This window comes from Gopherus evgoodei, chromosome 5 (genome assembly GCF_007399415.2).
Source record: "Gopherus evgoodei ecotype Sinaloan lineage chromosome 5, rGopEvg1_v1.p, whole genome shotgun sequence".
Taxonomy (NCBI): domain Eukaryota; kingdom Metazoa; phylum Chordata; order Testudines; family Testudinidae; genus Gopherus; species Gopherus evgoodei.
Window position 1 is genome coordinate 125,890,453 of NC_044326.1, and position 18,368 is coordinate 125,908,820.

The 18,368-nt window shown below is 46.4% G+C and overlaps 1 protein-coding gene across 1 annotated transcript in view; it reads left to right on the top strand.

Moving 5' to 3' along the window:
* Window positions 1–18,368, top strand: part of WDFY3 (WD repeat and FYVE domain containing 3) — a 244,999-nt gene that overhangs the window by 65,484 nt on the left and 161,147 nt on the right. The window contains 1 exon segment of the mRNA XM_030564966.1: window positions 5,749–5,942. Within this exon segment, the coding sequence (XP_030420826.1) occupies window positions 5,749–5,942 (194 nt within the window).

Sequence of the window (18,368 nt, forward strand, 5' to 3'; positions counted from 1 at the left end):
TTATGATTAAGAAAGTATTTCCATTATGAGCTGTATTTTTAGGTGTTTTTAGCTTTCTGTAAAAATTACTGTATCAGGCTGATGTATTGCATATTTAGTCTGAGTATAGAAATAAATGTCTTGTTTTGGAAAGTTTTGATAAAATTTTGTTTTTCCATTTTGGAGATATGCAAAAGTGAAAATGTGTTGCTTACTAGTCAGAAGTTGTTTCAGGTACTACTTTACATTTGGATGACTGAGATTGTTTTCTGTAGGGGTGGAGAAAAGGGAACCTGAAAACTTAGGTATCAGAATTAATGTCAGACAATTTTTGTGAAATTTTTATTGGCAATTAAGAACACTAAGAATGATTTGAAAATATTATATTGTGTATATATAGCAGATATTTCCCCTTATTAATTTAAGGCCTTGATCCTGTTAACACTTGCTCACATTCTTGTGAATAATGTGTCAGCAAGGTGTCTGAAATGCAGTTACTATATCTTAGAATTCCTGACTTTGGTTCCATCAAAATATCTGTAAGGGTAAAATAGGTTTTGCTGACCTTGAATGCACTGAAAATAGTTTTAGAATAGTAGCTTACGCAAAGTAGGAGGCTGTGAAGAAAAAGGTAAAGTGTAAGGTGGAACATAAAATCAAGACATAGGAAACTAAAGTAGTAAAATGTGGTCTATTTGTCAGTATGCAAAGAGGTTAATATCGGAAAATCGCTGTGTCTATTGTAGGCTTTATGGTTGTCAATTATATGGAAGATAAGGGTGCCTAATATGGTGCCCAAAGTTGCTATTTATTAACATTAACATTAAGTAAGTATGACAAGATGAGATTGCGAAGAACTCCACCTGGAACTACAGTAGGTAATTGGAAAATATAATAACAGATAAAATTCAAAGCAGACAAATGCAACTCAGTGTACTTTGGAGGAGAAAATGATATTATTCAAGCATACTGATAAGTTGTAACTCTTAAGAGGAAAAAGAAGTCATGCTGAGCGACTCAGTGAGAATATCTGTTCATTGATGGATGAAAGAAGCAAGTTAGGCTCTATTAAGGAGGTGTCAAGAATAAAACAGTGTATGTTACAATGTATTACATGAATCAATTATGTGCTTTCACCTTGAATGCTGTGTTCAGTTTTGATTGTTCATCTCAGAAAAGGCACAGCAGAAATGGAAAAGAACCAGAGAAGGGTGACAAAAATACTTGTTCTGGAGAGCTTCCATGCAAGGAGAGATTTAAAGAATCAAGATTACTTCATTTATACTGAGATTAAGAGGAGATACAATATAAGTATATAATAATGAATGGTGTGTCTGATGGATTTTGAGCCGGTCTGTGATAATTTATGAATATTCTGTTGGGCTTGTTAGGGGTGTTTTCTGTGTGACTATATTGGGAATGAACAGGAATGAATCTTGAAAATGAGGAGGATGGAAGAAGTGTCTCAAGAAGCTACCCCACAACAAACACTTGAGAATTGCTAAAGGACAAAACATAAGAAAGGCCGTACCGGGTCAGACCAAAGGTCCATCTAGCCCAGTATCTACCGACAGTGGCCAATGCCAGGTGCCCCAGAAGGAGTGACGCTAACAGGCAATAATCAAGTAATCTCTCTCCTGCCATCCATCTCCATCCTCTGGTGAACAGAGGCTAGGGACACCATTCTTTACCCTTCCTGGCTAATAGCCATTTATGGACTTAGCCACCATGAATTTATCCAGTTCCCTTTTAAACATTATTATAGTCCCAGCCTTCACAACCTCCTCAGGTAGGGAGTTCCACAAGTTGACTGTGCGCTGTGTGAAGAAGAACTGTTGGCTCTGAGAATTCTGGCTTGATTTCCCAGGGAGCCTAGGTGGACTGCTTTTGACAAGAAGTGTCAAAGCCTCAGAACACAGAAGAACCAAAGAACTATAGCAGGGTTTGAAAGGCACCCTCTCTCAAAAGGGGTATTGTGGTAGTTCAGGAGAACCAGCCTGAGATACAGCACCAGCTGGGACTGTCTCTAAAAGGAAGGCCTACTTAGATTACCATCACTGGATGATAGGGCTTTAGGTAAGATGACATATATGTAGACTGTTTTTAAATGGATTTTTTCTCAAAGCTTTGTTCCTTCTGCTCAAATCATACTTTATTTTAAGAAGGCTGCCTGGTCACCAGCTCCTGAAGGGAAGATCTCAGGTGCCTGATCGCAGTTGAAACTGCAGGATCAGAATGGTACATAAAAGATACTGTTGCCAAGTCTAGAAGTAGGAGAATTGCAAAATTCCACCCCAGGATATGTAGAGGCACAAGGCCTGACACCTGATGGAGTGTGCTCAGCGGGCATGTCTACACTGCAAGTAAAAACCTGTGGCTGACCCATGCCATCTGACTTGGGCTTATGGGGCTCAGGCTGGAGGTTGTTTCATTGCAGAGTAAACTTCTGAATTCAGGCTGGTGCCCAGGCTCAAGAACCCTGTGTGATGAGAGAGTCACAGAGCTCAGGGTGCAGTTCGAGACCAGAAGTCTACACTGCAGTGAAACGGTCCCGCTCCCCAAGCCCCATGAGCCAAAGTCAGTTGGCATGGGCTTGCTGTTCATTTCTAATTGCAGTATAGACATATCCAGAGAGATCACAAAACAGAGAGAGGTGCAGTTAGTTCTGTGACTGTGTCAGAGGCCATCAGCCTCCCATTTTACCATGTCCATTAATAGTAGTATCAGATCCAAGAGACGTAAGATAGAGCTGGAGGGAAAAAATTGGAAATGGATAGAAAGAAGAAATTTTATACTCATACACATTAATAAGAAAGTAATCTGCAGTTAACTAATTGTTATCCTAGCTAGAAAGGTTATTAATCCTCATGCTTCAGTACTTAACTCATTCTTGAGGGTCAGGAAGAAAATTGTTTCTCTTAATATGGTAATACATGGTTATTCATGTGTGTTACGGGAGTTTTACTTTAAGCATCTGGCATTGGCTGTTATTGGAGGTATTAGAATAAGTGCCACTGATCAGTTCCAGTATGGCACCTGCTAAGTTCCTAACATCATCTCAAGTTATTACATATACTGTATTTTTTCATACGTTTAATAGCCAGATTTTTGAAGAACAAAAGCTTAAGAAAGCAATTGCTTGACTGGCAGCATACCAGGTTGACAGAGGCTGTTGCTTGTTGAAGGTGACAGTCTGTTTCTATGATAAAACAACGGATCATCATTAGGGCTCCATGTCTGTCATGGAGGTCACGGAAGTCACAGATTCCATTACTTCTGCAGCGGCCGGTGTGGCTGTCCCCAGGGTTGCCCTAGCAGCTGGCCCTGAGTGCCGACTGCTTAGGCAGCCCTGGGGACAGCCATACCGGCCACCGCTGGAGCGGCTCTGCAGCCAGCCATACCACTGCTGCTGGAGTGGCCCCAGGGACAGCTGCACTGGGGGCTGGTGCAGTATGTATACTGTATGGTCCATCACTCTAAGTGTGGCAGACCCAAAAGTAAAAAAGAGAGCTTTTAATATACAAAAAGCAACTGCTAGGATTCCCTACCTAGAGGCAATCAAAAATGATTTTGGAGATTTGATGAGGTTGCAGTTTTCCCCAACTCTGGCCTGCCTTACAAAGGTGGCATTCTGTAAACACATGCATTATATTATGAGTGGAACCAAAGGATTAAAGACATTTTTGTTTAATGATTGGGAAAATGAAAGGCGGAATGATTGAGACCCCGCCCCGTTTAAAGAAAACAAAATTCTGAATTTTTGTTAACTCTTACTTTAAAAAAAAAAAGGAGGGGGGGAGGAGAGAGAGAGAGAATAAGACAAAGTAACTGGGTTTTTTATTTACATTTATTGATACTTTAAATAAATATAATATAATACAATATTAGATCAGTGGTTCTCAAACTTTTGTACTCATGACCCCTTTCACATAGCAAGCTTCTTGAGTGTGAGCCTCCCGCCTAATAAATTAAAAAAACTTTTTAATATGTTTTACACCATTATAAATGCCTGAGGCAAAGTGGGATCTGTAGTGAAGGGTGACAGCTCCCGACCCCCCACATGTAATAATCTTGTGACCTCTTGAGGGGTCCCGACCCCCAGTTTGAGAATCCCTGTATTAGATGTAGTGTAGGTGTCCTTCCTGAATGATTAGCTTTGTACATGTTCAGGGAAATAGACTTAGAAAATACTGACACAGGGCTGAGCCCATCTTCAATTACTACTACTACTAATTTATTTGTTACACAGCAACACCCAGAAGCTTAATTAGAATTGGGGCCCTATTATGTTAAGAACTGTACAAGCATATTTATGACAGTCACTGCTTTTAACAGTTTTCCCTCTGTGTGGTCATGGGTCAGAGAAAGAAATAATATGGGTCCATCCCACCACTCTTTGAATTATAGCATGAAAGCATATTTAAGAGTAGGTTTGTCATAAACAGATAGCTAAGGGTTAATGTCTCTTTCACCTGAAGCACCTGACCAGAGGACCAATCAGGAAACCAGATTTTTTCAACTTTGGGTGGAGGGAATTTTGTGTCTGAGGTCTTTGTTTTCTGTCTGCCTGCTTTCTCTGAGCTTTGGAAAAGTAGTCTCTGCTTTCTAATCTTCTGTTTCTAAGTGTAAGGACAAAGAGATCAGATAGTAAGTTATATGGTTTCTTTTCTTTGGTATTTGCATGAATATAAGTGCTGGAGTGCTTTGATTTGTATTCTTTTTGAATAAGGCTGTTTATTCATATTTCTTCTAAGCAATTGACCCTGTATTTTGTCACCTTAATACAGAGAGACCATTTGTATGTATTTTCTTTCTTTTTATATAAAGCTTTCTTTTTGAGACCTGTTGGAGTTTTCTTTTCTGGGAAATTTCAGGAAAATTGAGTCTGTACTCACCAGGGAATTGGTGGGAGGAAGAAATCAGGGGGAGATCTGTGTGTGTTGGATTTGCTAGCCTGATTTTGCATTCCCTCTGGGTGAAGAGGAAAGTGCTTTTGTTTCCAGGACTGGAAACGGAGAGGGGGAGTCACTCTGTTTGGATTCACAGAGCTTGTGTCTGTGTATCTCTCCAGGAGCACCTGGAGGGGGGAAGGGAAAAAGGATTATTTCCCTTTGTTGTGAGACTCAAGGGATTTGGGTCTTGGGGTCCCCAGGGAAGGTTTTTCAGGGGGACCAGAGTGCCCCAAAACACTCTAATTTTTTGGGTGGTGGCAGCAAGTACCAGGTCCAAGCTGGTAACTAAGCTTGGAGGTTTTCATGCTAACCCCCATAATTTGGACGCTAAGGTCCAAATCTGGGACTAAAGTTATGACAAGGTTAGATAAATGTTTATCAAGGATGGTCTACACAGTATTTGGTCCTGCCACACGGGCAGGGGACTGAACTCGATGACCTCTCGAGGTCCCTTCCAGTCCTAGAATCTATGAATCTTTGAAAGAAGAAAATAATCAGTGATGAAGCTTCTGTAAGAGTGACATGGAAATTCTTAGAATTGGACTACAAAATTACTCCAACAGTAACTTTTAATATAAAATATTCTAGGGGAGAATATAATTAGAATGCCAGTTAACTGTGATGAGCTCATGTTCATATAAAAAGCTGTTGTAAATTTCTGTGTGACTGATGAAAATGGTCACTAACTCTGTACTGGTGAAAAATGAATCATTTTATGTCCAGTTATACTCTGATAATGCGCTTGAACAAATACAAGGTTTTGACACAGTACCTTAGAAACACTGTGTTTTTTCTCCCACATTTTCTTACACTATAGGTATTTTCAGGGAGTTTGGTGGTGCAAGGTGTGTACACAATATAGTGAAGTATCCACAGTGCCGACAGCATGCGCTGATGATTATCCAGCAATTGGTGTTATCGCCTAGTGGGGATGATGATATGGGCACTTTATTAGGGCTGATGCACTCAGCTCCACCTACAGAACTACAACTGAAGACAGATATATTACGGGTAAGTGCAATAAAACTTAATACTTTCCATTCCTAAACTAGTGAGATTCTAATTTAAAGAATTTAATATATACACTGTAGAACTACTTTTATTTTATGTATGATGGTATTCAGATATTGAAAACAGTTCAGTGACTTTAGAATTAAAATCATATACAAATCAGATCTCAAATTTTTAAACACAAGTGGCAAAAAAGAGTACCAGTATGTATTACATTTATTATTATTAAGTGTAATAATTACTGATGGATGGGAAATTAAGTTCTAAAAGCAGTCTCTTTCCACCTGGGTTTAAGAAATCATTTAGGTACAATTGAAAAAAACAACATAACACACGCACACAAACTGAAGCATATTTTTAGTGCCATCGTTGAATTTTTCCTTGGCAAAATCTTTTTTTTTTTTTATAAACATCCCCAGAGTTATTAATAAATCAATAATTTGTAACTAGATCTGGGCCAAAACCAGATCATTGAGAACAAACCCCCAGATTTTGAGTTGGAGGCTTGTTTCATTCCTCTAATCTTAGCCTGATTTGTGTTGGATTCGAAATTAGAAAGGGTTTAATTTCCAGTTCAAATTCAGTTGAAATCTCATAAGAATAGATACACCCATGAGGTTTCAGTTAGAGGGAGCCCTCATTTAATCCAAACAGTTGGCAATATTTCATTGCCAGTCCCCTGATAAATCCTTGAGGGTCAACTTCTAATTTAAACCTGATATGGATCTGAACACTGTTTTCTCAGCCCAACTATGTTTACCACAAGCCCTGACCATGGTGGAAATGTGTCCAATAAGTATAAGAAAATATGGTATCAAGTATCAACGGGGTAGCTGTCTTAGTCTGGATCTGTACAAACAGCAGAGTCCTGTGGCACCTTGTACACTAACAGACGTATTGGAGCATGAGTCATCCGACGAAGTGGATATTCACCCACGAAAGCTCATGCTCCAATATGTCTGTTAGTCTATAAGGTGTCACAGGACTTTTGCTGCTTTTAAGAAAATATGGAGAATTCATCTTTCACTACTAGTTTTACAAACAAATACTCCTTAGATTTTGCAAGCTGATTAGGTCAGGTGTATATTAATGTAGCCTTAAAAATGTTAAGGTCTCTTATAATAAGATTAGGTAATGCGTAGTTATCTTAGAGTTGTAGAAGACTAAACATAGAGCAAAGTGATGAAATTATGTATGATGTTTATATCACTCAGTTAGACTTTCTGTAGTAAAGTCTACAGTCCAGGGTTATGGTTTACATTTTTTGGTATGTAACACATGAAAACATGACCTTTGAAAACATGTTTCTTTGAGAGAGCTTGAATGATATCACATTAAGGCTTTGAGTTTCTTTGATTTTCCACTTGAATACGAACACCATACTATCAAATTGCAAGTTTCAATTAATCAACTACAGAAGCCATTATTTACGTATTAAGAAAATACTGATACATCAGGAACAGACTGATAATGAACTTTTATTGTTACTAGTAATAGTTCAGATTATCTGAGAAGCAAAGGGATAGTCTCTCTCCTATAGTCTGTCTCTCAGAATCTGAAAATTACTTTGTTAAAGAGGCTGCTCAAAGGAGCCCTAAGTCAACAGTGTAATCCTGTTGCAAAAAAAAAGCGAATATCACTCTGGTATGTATTAGCAGGGAGTGTTGAAAGCAGGACATGAGATGTAATTCTTCCACTCCCTTCTGGGCTGATAAGGCCTCAACTGGAGTATTGTGTCCAGTTCTGGGCATCACATTTCAGGAAACATGAATAAACTGGAGAAAGTCCACAGGAGAGCAACAAAATGATTTAAGGTCTAGAAAGCAAGACCTGTAAGGAAAGATTGGCAGGGGGATGGGGGGAAGAATGGTTTGTTTAGTCTGGAGAAGAGAATACTGAGGTAGGACATAATAGTTTTCAAGTACATAAAAGCTTGTTACAAGGAGGAGGGTGAAATTTGTTGTTCTTAATCTTTGCAGATAGGACAAGAAGCAATGGGCTAAAATTGCAGCAAGGGAGGTTTAGGTTGAACAGTAAGAAGTATTTCCTGTCAGGGCAGTTAAGCACTGGAACAAATTGTCTGGGTAGATTGTGGAATCTCCATCATTGGAAGTTAAGAACTGACCCCCTTCTGACAACAAAAATTACTACACGATCCCGTGTTGGGAGAGCAAAGCTTGAGCCCAAGCCCTGCACCGCGTGTGGGGAGGGGGGAGCAAAGAGTCCCAAGTGGGAGGCCTGTAACCTGAGCCCCGCCACCTGGATTGAAGTCCTCGGGATTGGGCTTCGGCCCCAGGGCTCGAGCTGCAGGGCTCTGGTGCTTTGGGCCCCAGCAAATCTAATGCTAGCCCTGGCGATCCCATTAAACCAGGTTCGTGACCCACTTTGGGGTCCCAATGCACAGTTTGAGAACCGCTGGATTAGACAAACACCTGTCAGGAATGGTCTAGTTATTGCGTAGTCCTGCCTTGAGTGCAGGGGACTCAATTAGATGACCTATTGAGGTCCGTTCCAGTCCTACACTTCCATGATTCATCTCGTAAAGTTCAACTCACCTGAATAGATTTTTTTTTCATGATGTGCTAGAATTTAAGAGAAATTAACTATGTACAAGGGTTTGATTAAAATTTTAACACACTCTTTTTCTGAAGTCAGATGTCTAATATTAGCCTTTCTAGAAAACAACTGAGAACTAGTACACCGAATTCAGACATTTCAATTTTAAAAGGAGCATGTAGGAATGAAAAACTCATAAATTCTCCTATTGGAGTTAGTCTGTTTGAAAGCTCTGACATTAAATGTGTCTTGCTCTGATGATAGCAAGCTGGTATGATATCACCTATCCTTTGATGATAGGATTAAAATTCAAAATGATCTAGACAAACTGAATAAATGGTCTGAAGTAAATAGGATGAAATTCAACAAGGACAAATGCAGAGTACTCCATTTAGGAAGGAACAATCAGTTGCATACATACAAAATAGGAAATGACTGCCTAGGAAGGATTTCTGCGGAAAGGGATCTGGGGGTCATAGTGGACCACAAGCTAAATATGAGTCAACAGTGTAATACTGTTGCAAGAAAAAACAAATCTCATTCTGGGATGTATTAGCAGGAGTGTTGTAAGCAAGACTTGAGAAGTAATTCTTCAGCTCTGCTCTGCACTGATTTGGCTTCAACTGGAGTATTGTTTCCAGTTCTGGGTGCCACATTTCAGGAAAGATGTGGACAAATTGGAAAAAGTCCAGAGAAGAGCAACAAAAATGACTAAAGGTCTAGAAAACATGACCTATGAGGGAAGACTGCAAATGTTTATTTTTTTAGTCTGGAAAAGAGAAGACTGAAAGGGGACATAACAGTTTTCAAGTGCAAAGTACATAAAAGGTTGTTGCAAGAAAGAGAGAGAAAAATTATTGTTCTTAACCTCTGAGGATAGGACAAGAAGCAATAGTCTTAAACTGCTGCAAGGGAGGTTTAGGTTGGACATTAGGAAAAGCTTCGTAACTGTCAGGATGGTTAAGCACTGGAATAAATTGCCTAGGGAGGTTGTGGAATCTCCATCATTGGAGATTTTTAAGAGCAGGTTAGACAACACCTGTCGGAGATAATCTAAATAATACTTAGTCCTGTCATGAGTGCAGGGGACTGGATTAGATGATCTTTTGAGGTCCCTTCCAGTCCTATGGTTCTAAGATTCTATGACAATCAGTTAGCATATAAAGTAAAAGAAATTCAGCGAAAGACAGAAAAATAGTTAAGTTAGTGAATTATGTTGCAGAACATTAGTATTGATATCTGTAGGGGGGTTTTAAGAGCATTTTCAATATATAATTTATAGACTGACCACACATAGTTTGCAGTCTTTGGCTCTTGCTTTAGAACTTGCTTGTGCTAACATTCAGTTTAGCCATCATCTTATTTTAGCTGATAGTCTGTGTTAATTCTCATTCACGGTGAGAGGCATTAATTTACTGGGTAATTCTCACCTGTAATGATACAACAGAGGTAACTTAGTTCTAGAATCCAAGGGCTAGTGTCACAATCGTACAGTAGGTTTGACTTTCCTTTTTTTCCCCCCCCATATGTTCTGATTTTTGTCCTTATATATGTAACAGCAGAAGTTAGTTTCAGATAGCCCAGGCCATCTGCCCCATTCAATATTGGTGCTCCACAGGCAGGTCAGGACAGGCTACTATCTGCCATAACATCTTGGTCCAGCCCAGGTTTTGATAGCTTTGCTAGAGGTAGGTATGCAGTTGTCTAACTGTGGGAGTCTTGTACCACTTTTCCATTTCAAGGGGCCACTGTCAAAACGGTTGCCAGATTTCTGGTTCCTCTTGCCTTGGAAATCTCTTCAGCCCTCAGTGCTTCCACAAATTCTGCTCAATAGCTTGAGCCTTTTCAATTTCCTTAAATCCACCTGTGGTTGTTCGATACCTCAACATATTGTCTGATTGTTCTAGTCACACTTTGCCTGCTGAGCTCTCTTTCTTTATTCAGTTTACTCAGACTCACCTGATTGGTTGCTATCTGAGTGCTTAGTCAGCACTGTTCCCACCTTCAGTGACTTGCAAGCACAGAGCAAAGGTTAAGGATGTGGAGTTGGATTACAGTTTTGGTTAAAACTTTTTTGTCGTCTTCTAAAGTTATCTCATGTTTGGATGACATTGGCAGATTATTTAGTGAGAATAATGTGGTTCCCTGTATAGACAGCCAAGTCTCCTGATATCCAGTAGGAAGATGAAAAATCTGCTACTTTTTAGTAGTTACTTTTAAAACAGAGGTTAAAAAGTGTATAGTTCTTCTTCGAGTGATTGCTCACATCCATTCCAGTTAGGTGTGCGCGCCGCGCGTGCACGTTCGTCGGAAACTTTTTTACCCTAGCAACTCCAGTGGGCCGGCAGGTCGCCCCCTAGAGTGGCGCCGCCATGGCGCTCTATATATACCCCTGCCGGCCCGCCCGCTCCTCAGTTCCTTCTTACCGCCGTGTCGGTCGTTGGAACTGTGGAGCGCGGCATAGCTGTCCTCCACGTCCCTAGCTCTCCTAGTTTTCAATCGCTTATCTCTAGTTCTATATAGTTGTTAATTAGTGTTGTTAAGTAAGTAGTTTAGTCAATAGTTGTTAAATAGTTCTTGGCCGGGGGCTTAGCCCTTCCCGGCACCCGGCGCCAGGCTCATGCCTGTCTCGCCGGGCTTCAAGCAGTGTGCGGCCTGCAAGAAGCCCATGCCCACCAGCGATCCCCACGAAGCGTGCCTGAAGTGCCTCGGGGAATCGCACAGGTCTGACAAGTGCCGCATCTGTAAGGCTTTCAAGCCGAGGACAAAAAAGGAGAGAGATCAGAGGCTCCGAACTCTCCTAATGGAGGCGGCACTTGACCCGTCGACTTCGCGGACCGTGGTCTCGGCACCGGCACCGGATCGCTCCGGCACCGAGAAGACTCCTCGGCACCGACCTTCTCCGGCACCGGAATCACAGCCTAGGCCGTCGAAGTCTGCTACTCCGGCCAGGCAGACCCGGCTTGAGCGCCCGGCCTCGACATCGGCCGCGGCACCGCCGGCACCGTCAGCACCGTTGACTCCGGGCCCGGCGGGTCCGTTGAGTCCGGTGCCGCCGAGCTCCCCCATGAGATCTGGGGTTGAGATAGTGGTCCCATCAACACCGGAGACCTTCGCCTCGGCTCGGGACCTTATTGCCCTGACGGAGCCCACTCGGCTGCCACCCCCGGTACCTCCGGTGCGGGTCGTGTCCAGGGGCAAGCCCATGATGTCGGCGCCGCCCAGAGACAGTCCTTCGCCATCTAGGTCCCGACGTCTTGGGCGCTCCAGATCCCGACGCCGCTCGCAGTCCCGGCACCGCTCCCCTCAGCGGCACCGGTCGCACTCGCGGCAACGGTCGACCTCCAGACGGTCGCGGTCAAGCTCCAGTCGGCGTCACCGGCACCGCGACTCCAGGAGCAGGTCCCATCGCTACTCGCCGCACCGGTCGACCTCCCGGCACCGAGCTGGTGGCAGGTCCCGGTCTCGGACGACCTCCCGGCGCCGAGCCGGTGGTAGGTCCCGGTCGACCTCCCGGCACCGAGCCGGTGGCAGGTCCCGCTACCGAAGCGACACCCGGTACCGATCAGGATCCCGGCACCGTGACAGATCCAGGTCCCGGTCCCGATCCCGGCACCGATACGACTCCCGGCACCGGTCCCCGGCACCGAGACGATCCTCCGTGCCGACCCGCGCCGGCCCGTACCATCCGGGGTCGGCCCCGCCGTGGCCCTCGAGACAGCCGTCCGTATCTTCGCAGGCGGACAGTGCGTATGCGCTCGGCACCGACCGGCAGGCGGCGCTCTTCGGGGATCCGCCGCTGGAAGACCAAGGCCCACCACAGTGGGGATTCTGGACACCCTGGGCATACCATCAGGCCCAGGGCCCCCAGCAGCTCCCTCCCACACCGGCGAATGCGGAGCGTAGGGCCCCTGAAGCCTCCTTGTCTCGCCCCCCTCCCTCCCCGGAGGCGGAGGAGGGGTCCAAACAGCAGGACTCCGCTGTGGCTCCGGAGGTAGAGGCGAGGGCTGAGGAAGACCCTCAGTTGGACACTATCGTGCCTGGGGTCTCCTCATCCTCCTCCCCGGATGAGGCGGTGGCGGGTACCTCCTCCAACAGTCCCCCCCCGCTGGATCTCAGGGCGCACCAGGACCTCCTCAGGCGGTTGGCCCAAAACCTGAGTCTGCAGGCAGAGGAGGTCTCGGAGATAGAGGACCCGATTGTTACCATCCTCTCTTCGGATGCTCCCACCAGGGTCGCCCTGCCCTTTGTACGGACCATTCAGGCCAATGCCAATACTATCTGGCAGTCCCCGGCCTCCATCCCTCCGACAGCGAAAGGAGTCGAGAGAAAGTACATGGCCCCTTCCAAGGGGTATGAATACTTGCACGTTCACCCGACTCCCGGTTCACTGGTGGTGCAGTCGGTGAACGATAGGGAGCGTCACGGCCAGGAGGCTCCGGCCCCCAAATCCAGAGAGGCCAGGCGGATGGACCTCCTTGGCCGTAAGGTATATTCGGCTGGGGCCCTGCAGCTCAGGGTCTCTAATCAGCAGGCCCTGCTGAGCAGGTACGCTTTTAACTCCTGGGTGGCAGTGGACAAATTTAAAGAGCTGCTGCCACAGGATGCTCGCCAGGAGTTTACGGCCATCCTGGACGAGGGCAAAAAGGTCGCGCGCACGGCCTTACAAGCATCCTTGGACGCTGCGGACTCGGCTGCCCGTACCCTCGCGTCGGGAGTTACGATGCGTCGCATCTCCTGGCTGCAGGTTTCCGGCCTTCCGCCAGAGCTCCAGCACACGATACAGGACCTTCCTTTCGAAGGCCAGGGCCTGTTTTCGGAAAAGACAGACCCCAGACTCAAGAGTCTGAAGGACAACCGGGTCATTGCGCGGTCCCTCGGGATGCACACCCCCGTGACGCAGCGTAGACCCTTTAGGCCACAGCAGCAGCCGTACCATAGGCCGTTTTCCCAGTTCCGCCAGCGGCAGGACCCTTACAGGCGCCGCGGCAGGAACGGCAGGCGCAGGCAGTCTGGGAACCAAGGGGGGCAGAACCAAGGCTCCTCGAAACCCCCGCCTGGTCCTAAGCCTTCATTTTGAAGGTGCGCCCGAGGGCGCTGTAGCAGTTTCCCCTATGGATCCTTTCCCCCCGTTTTCAAACCGCCTTTCGTTTTTCCTCCCGGCGTGGTCCCAAATAACATCGGACCGCTGGGTCTTAAACCTGGTGCAGACGGGATACCGCCTGCAGTTTGTTTCGTTTCCTCCTTCCCGCCCTCCTTCCTCGTCCCTCTTCAGGGACCCCTCTCACGAGCAATTCCTTCGACAGGAGGTGCAGACGCTCCTCAGCAAAGGAGCCATAGAGGCGGTTTCGGAAAACGAGAAAGGCAAGGGGTTTTATTCCCGCTACTTTCTGATCCCCAAGGCCAAGGGGGGCCTCAGGCCTATCCTCGACCTGCGAGAACTCAACAAATACCTCGTGAAGTTGAAGTTCCGCATGGTATCCCTGGGGACCATTATTCCATCCCTGGATCCGGGAGACTGGTACGCCGCCCTCGACATGCAGGACGCGTATTTTCATATTGCCATTTGGCCGCGCCACAGACGCTTTCTCCGCTTCGTTGTGGGGGCTCTTCATTATCAGTTTGCAGTCCTCCCTTTCGGCCTGTCCACGGCCCCAAGGGTGTTTACAAAATGCATGGCAGTTGTCGTGGCGCATCTTCGACGCAACCGTGTCCATGTGTTCCCTTATCTGGACGACTGGTTGATTCGGGGCACGTCGGAGCAGCAGGTCAGCAGCCATGTCCGCCTGATCACCGCCGTATTTGCAAGTCTGGGCCTCTTGATAAACACAGACAAATCCACTCTGAGGCCCACGCAAAAGGTGGAATTTATCGGGGCGGTCTTGGACGCCACGATGGGCAGGGCCTCGCTGCCTCTGCAACGGTTCCAGACCATGGCGGCGATCGTTCAGCGTTTGCGGTCAGCCCCGTTGACGTCAGTAAGGACATGTCTAACCCTGTTAGGCCACATGGCAGCGTGCACTTTTGTGACCGGCTACGCTCGGCTCCACATGAGGCCTCTCCAGCTGTGGCTTATCAGCCGTTACAGGCCGCAAAGGCAACCTTTAGACATGTTAGTCACAATCCCCCAGAAGGTCTTGGACTCTCTCGGCTGGTGGTTGGACCAGTCCGTGTTATGTGCGGGTCTTCCCTTTCACCCCTCTCAGCCATCGGTATCCCTGACAACGGATGCCTCAGATCTGGGCTGGGGGGCCCACCTGGGGACCCTGCGGACACAGGGCCTGTGGTCCCAGGAGGAGGTGGGGCTCCACATCAACATACGGGAGTTGAGAGCGGTCCGCCTTGCTTGTCAAGCGTTTTGTCATCAGCTTCAGGGTCGTTGTGTCGCCGTGTTTACGGACAACACGACGACGATGTACTATATCAACAAGCAGGGCGGCACCAGGTCCTCCTCCCTGTGCCATGAGGCGATACGTCTCTGGGACTTTTGCGTAGCCCGCTCCGTTCACCTCAGGGCTTCCTTCCTCCCTGGAGTACGGAACACTCTGGCAGATCGACTGAGCAGATCCTTCCTGTCGCACGAGTGGTCCCTTCGCCCGGATGTCGCTCTCTCCATTTTCCGGAGGTGGGGTTATCCCCGGGTGGACCTCTTTGCGTCCAGGGGGAACAGGAAGTGCCCAGCATTCTGCTCCTTTCAGGGCAGGGAACCGGGGTCGATAGGGGACGCCTTCCTCATCCGGTGGTCGACCCACCTGTACTATGCATTTCCCCCGTTCCCTCTAGTCCACAAGGTCCTCCTGAAGGTGCGCAGGGACAAGGCGCTCGTGATCATGGTAGCCCCGGCGTGGCCCAGGCAGCACTGGTACACCATGCTGCTGGACTTGGCCATAGCCGACCCAGTTCCCCTGCCCCTTCATCCGGACCTGATTACCCAGGACCACGGGACCCTTTGTCACCCAGACCTGCAGTCGCTGCACCTAGCGGCGTGGCTCCTGCGTGGCTGACTGGCCCAGAGCTGCGATGCTCCACGCCTGTGAGAGAGGTGCTCTTGAGCAGCAGGAAACCGTCCACAAGAGCCACGTATTCAGCGAAATGGAAGCGCTTCTCCTGTTGGTGCGTAGAGAGAAATCTCCGCCCTATGGAAGTTTCGGTTTCCGAAATATTAGACTACGTTTTGTCCCTCAAGGGGCAAGGTCTGGCCTTATCGTCGTTGCGAGTCCACCTAGCTGCTATCTCCACCTTTCACCCGGGTGCGGACGGTCGCTCCGTTTTTTCCCACCCGACGGTGTCGAGATTCCTTAAAGGGCTGGAACGTTTATTCCCTAACGTCCGTCCCCCTGCTCCCACCTGGGATCTTAACCTGGTGTTGTCCCGACTCATGGGGCCCCCTTTTGAGCCGTTAGCTACTTGCTCCCTGCTCTACCTCTCTTGGAAAACTGCCTTTCTAGTGGCTGTCACCTCAGCTAGACGGGTGTCGGAGCTCCGAGCTCTTGTGGTAGACCCCCCATATACGGTCTTCCACAAGGACAAGGTGCAGCTGAGACCACACCCTGCTTTTCTGCCCAAGGTGGTCTCAGCCTTCCATGTCAACCAAGAGATTTTCCTTCCGGTTTTTTTTCCCAAAACCTCACTCCTCAGGCAGGGAGCTGCAGCTCCACTCGCTGGATGTCCGTAGGGCTCTCGCGTTCTACATAGACAGGACTAAGCCCTTCCGAAAATCCCCCCAGCTTTTCGTGGCGGTAGCAGATCGTATGAAAGGTCTTCCTATCTCCTCCCAGAGGATATCCTCTTGGGTTACGTCCTGTATCAGGACTTGTTATGACTTGGCCCATGTCCCTGCGGGCCGTGTGACTGCGCATTCTACCAGGGCGCAGGCGTCATCGCTGGCTTTCCTAGCCCGTGTGCCCATCCAGGAAATCTGTCGGGCAGCGACCTGGTCATCGGTCCACACTTTTGCTTCCCACTACGCCCTGGTCCAGCAGTCGAGGGAGGATGCGGCCTTCGGAACTGCGGTGCTCCGGGCCGCGACTTCTCACTCCGACCCCACCGCCTAGGTATGGCTTGGGAGTCACCTAACTGGAATGGATGTGAGCAATCACTCGAAGAAGAAAAGACGGTTACTCACCTTTGTAACTGTTGTTCTTCGAGATGTGTTGCTCACATCCATTCCACACCCGCCCTCCTTCCCCACTGTCGGAGTAGCCGGCAAGAAGGAACTGAGGAGCGGGCGGGCCGGCAGGGGTATATATAGAGCGCCATGGCGGCGCCACTCTAGGGGGCGACCTGCCGGCCCACTGGAGTTGCTAGGGTAAAAAAGTTTCCGACGAACGTGCACGCGCGGCGCGCACACCTAACTGGAATGGATGTGAGCAACACATCTCGAAGAACAACAGTTACAAAGGTGAGTAACCGTCTTTTTTCCAACCTGTGAATCCTTAAATAAAATATTACTCTGGCTTTTCTCTGACAAGGTCCATAAGTAGAGAATACCATAATCATTATAAAACTCAAAAAGATTGAAGCTGAGAAGCTCATTTCTGTCCCCAGAATATATGCTTCCATTTCTGAGTGATTTCAACATAAAACATCCTGAGCATCTAACTGTTCTTAAAGGATCCTGTTGGCAAGCATGTTAGCAATGCTCTAAAAGGGATCTTGAACCTGATTTTATGATCTGAACGGCATCAGCTATGAATGAGTTCTCTGACCAGCACTGGGTCAGATTTCCTTCCACTCTTGAAACAAAGTCAAGGGACTAAATGAGTGAACAAAAACCTTAATGTGGCTAGACTAAAAGCTATCTATGTAAAAATGACACCGCTTTAGTCAACCATCCTGCTTCCTGTGAATATTCAGAATTATGTCTGTTCACTTAAGTTTCAGAAATAAGATTTTTAACACATTTTGCCTTTTTTTTTTAGCTTTTGGGAGAAGGAGTTGGATTCTATGTTTAGAGGCTTCCAAAATGACCAGAAACTCTTTGGCTGCTTTATTGTTTGGAGCATTGTACCTCTTCGTGTCATACAAATCTCTCTCTCTTGATTTCTGTACAATAGCTTAAACTGGGACTCAATTTGAAGCCATCTCAGAGTTTAGGTAGTTGCTTTGGAAGCTCTTGATTTCTTTATGAAGCAAGACATCCTCATGACTTGCTATCGTGTGTGTCGTTTCATTTATACCAATTCAAGACTTAGACCTCAAATCAGAGTTTATTCCTGAATGGGGCCTTCTGTAGTTCTGCAAACAATAATGCAAACTCCTTTTCAGGTCCAAGGTGACACTTATACTTTCTGTCAGTCACATACTCTTTTCTAATTGCCACCACTTCGCCAGGTGGGAAAGTGAGTGGTAAGTTATTTCCGCATAAAGCTTAACTTCCAGTTTCATCATGACAGAATAATTTTGTTCTCTCCCCCCTCTTTTAATTCCAAAAACTAATACTTGTTTTACTACAGTCAAAATCTTTGTACTCTCATAATAAAAATAAAAAAAAATAATAATAAATCATCCTTCACCACCTAAACCTCACAGTAGCCACAAAGTACTACATTCATAGAGCAACCTACTTTTACAAAATGGTCTTTTCATCTTCTGTAGTGGCCTTTTTAAAAGGAAAATAAAGTCTTTAAAGACACTATTTGATGAAAAGTCACACTTAGTAAGGAAACTTAAATTTTCTTCAGCAGGCCTAATAGAGTATCTCAGCACTTACTCAACCAAACTTATTGTTACCTCATAAGTAGAGAAAAATCAAGCCACCTTCGAGTGGTTATTTACATGGATTTCGCTCTTGGTGCACATGCACCCTATGGATGTGATATTGGATTGTTTTAGCCAGCAGTGTCCATTGCCTCTACACCTGTGCCCTAG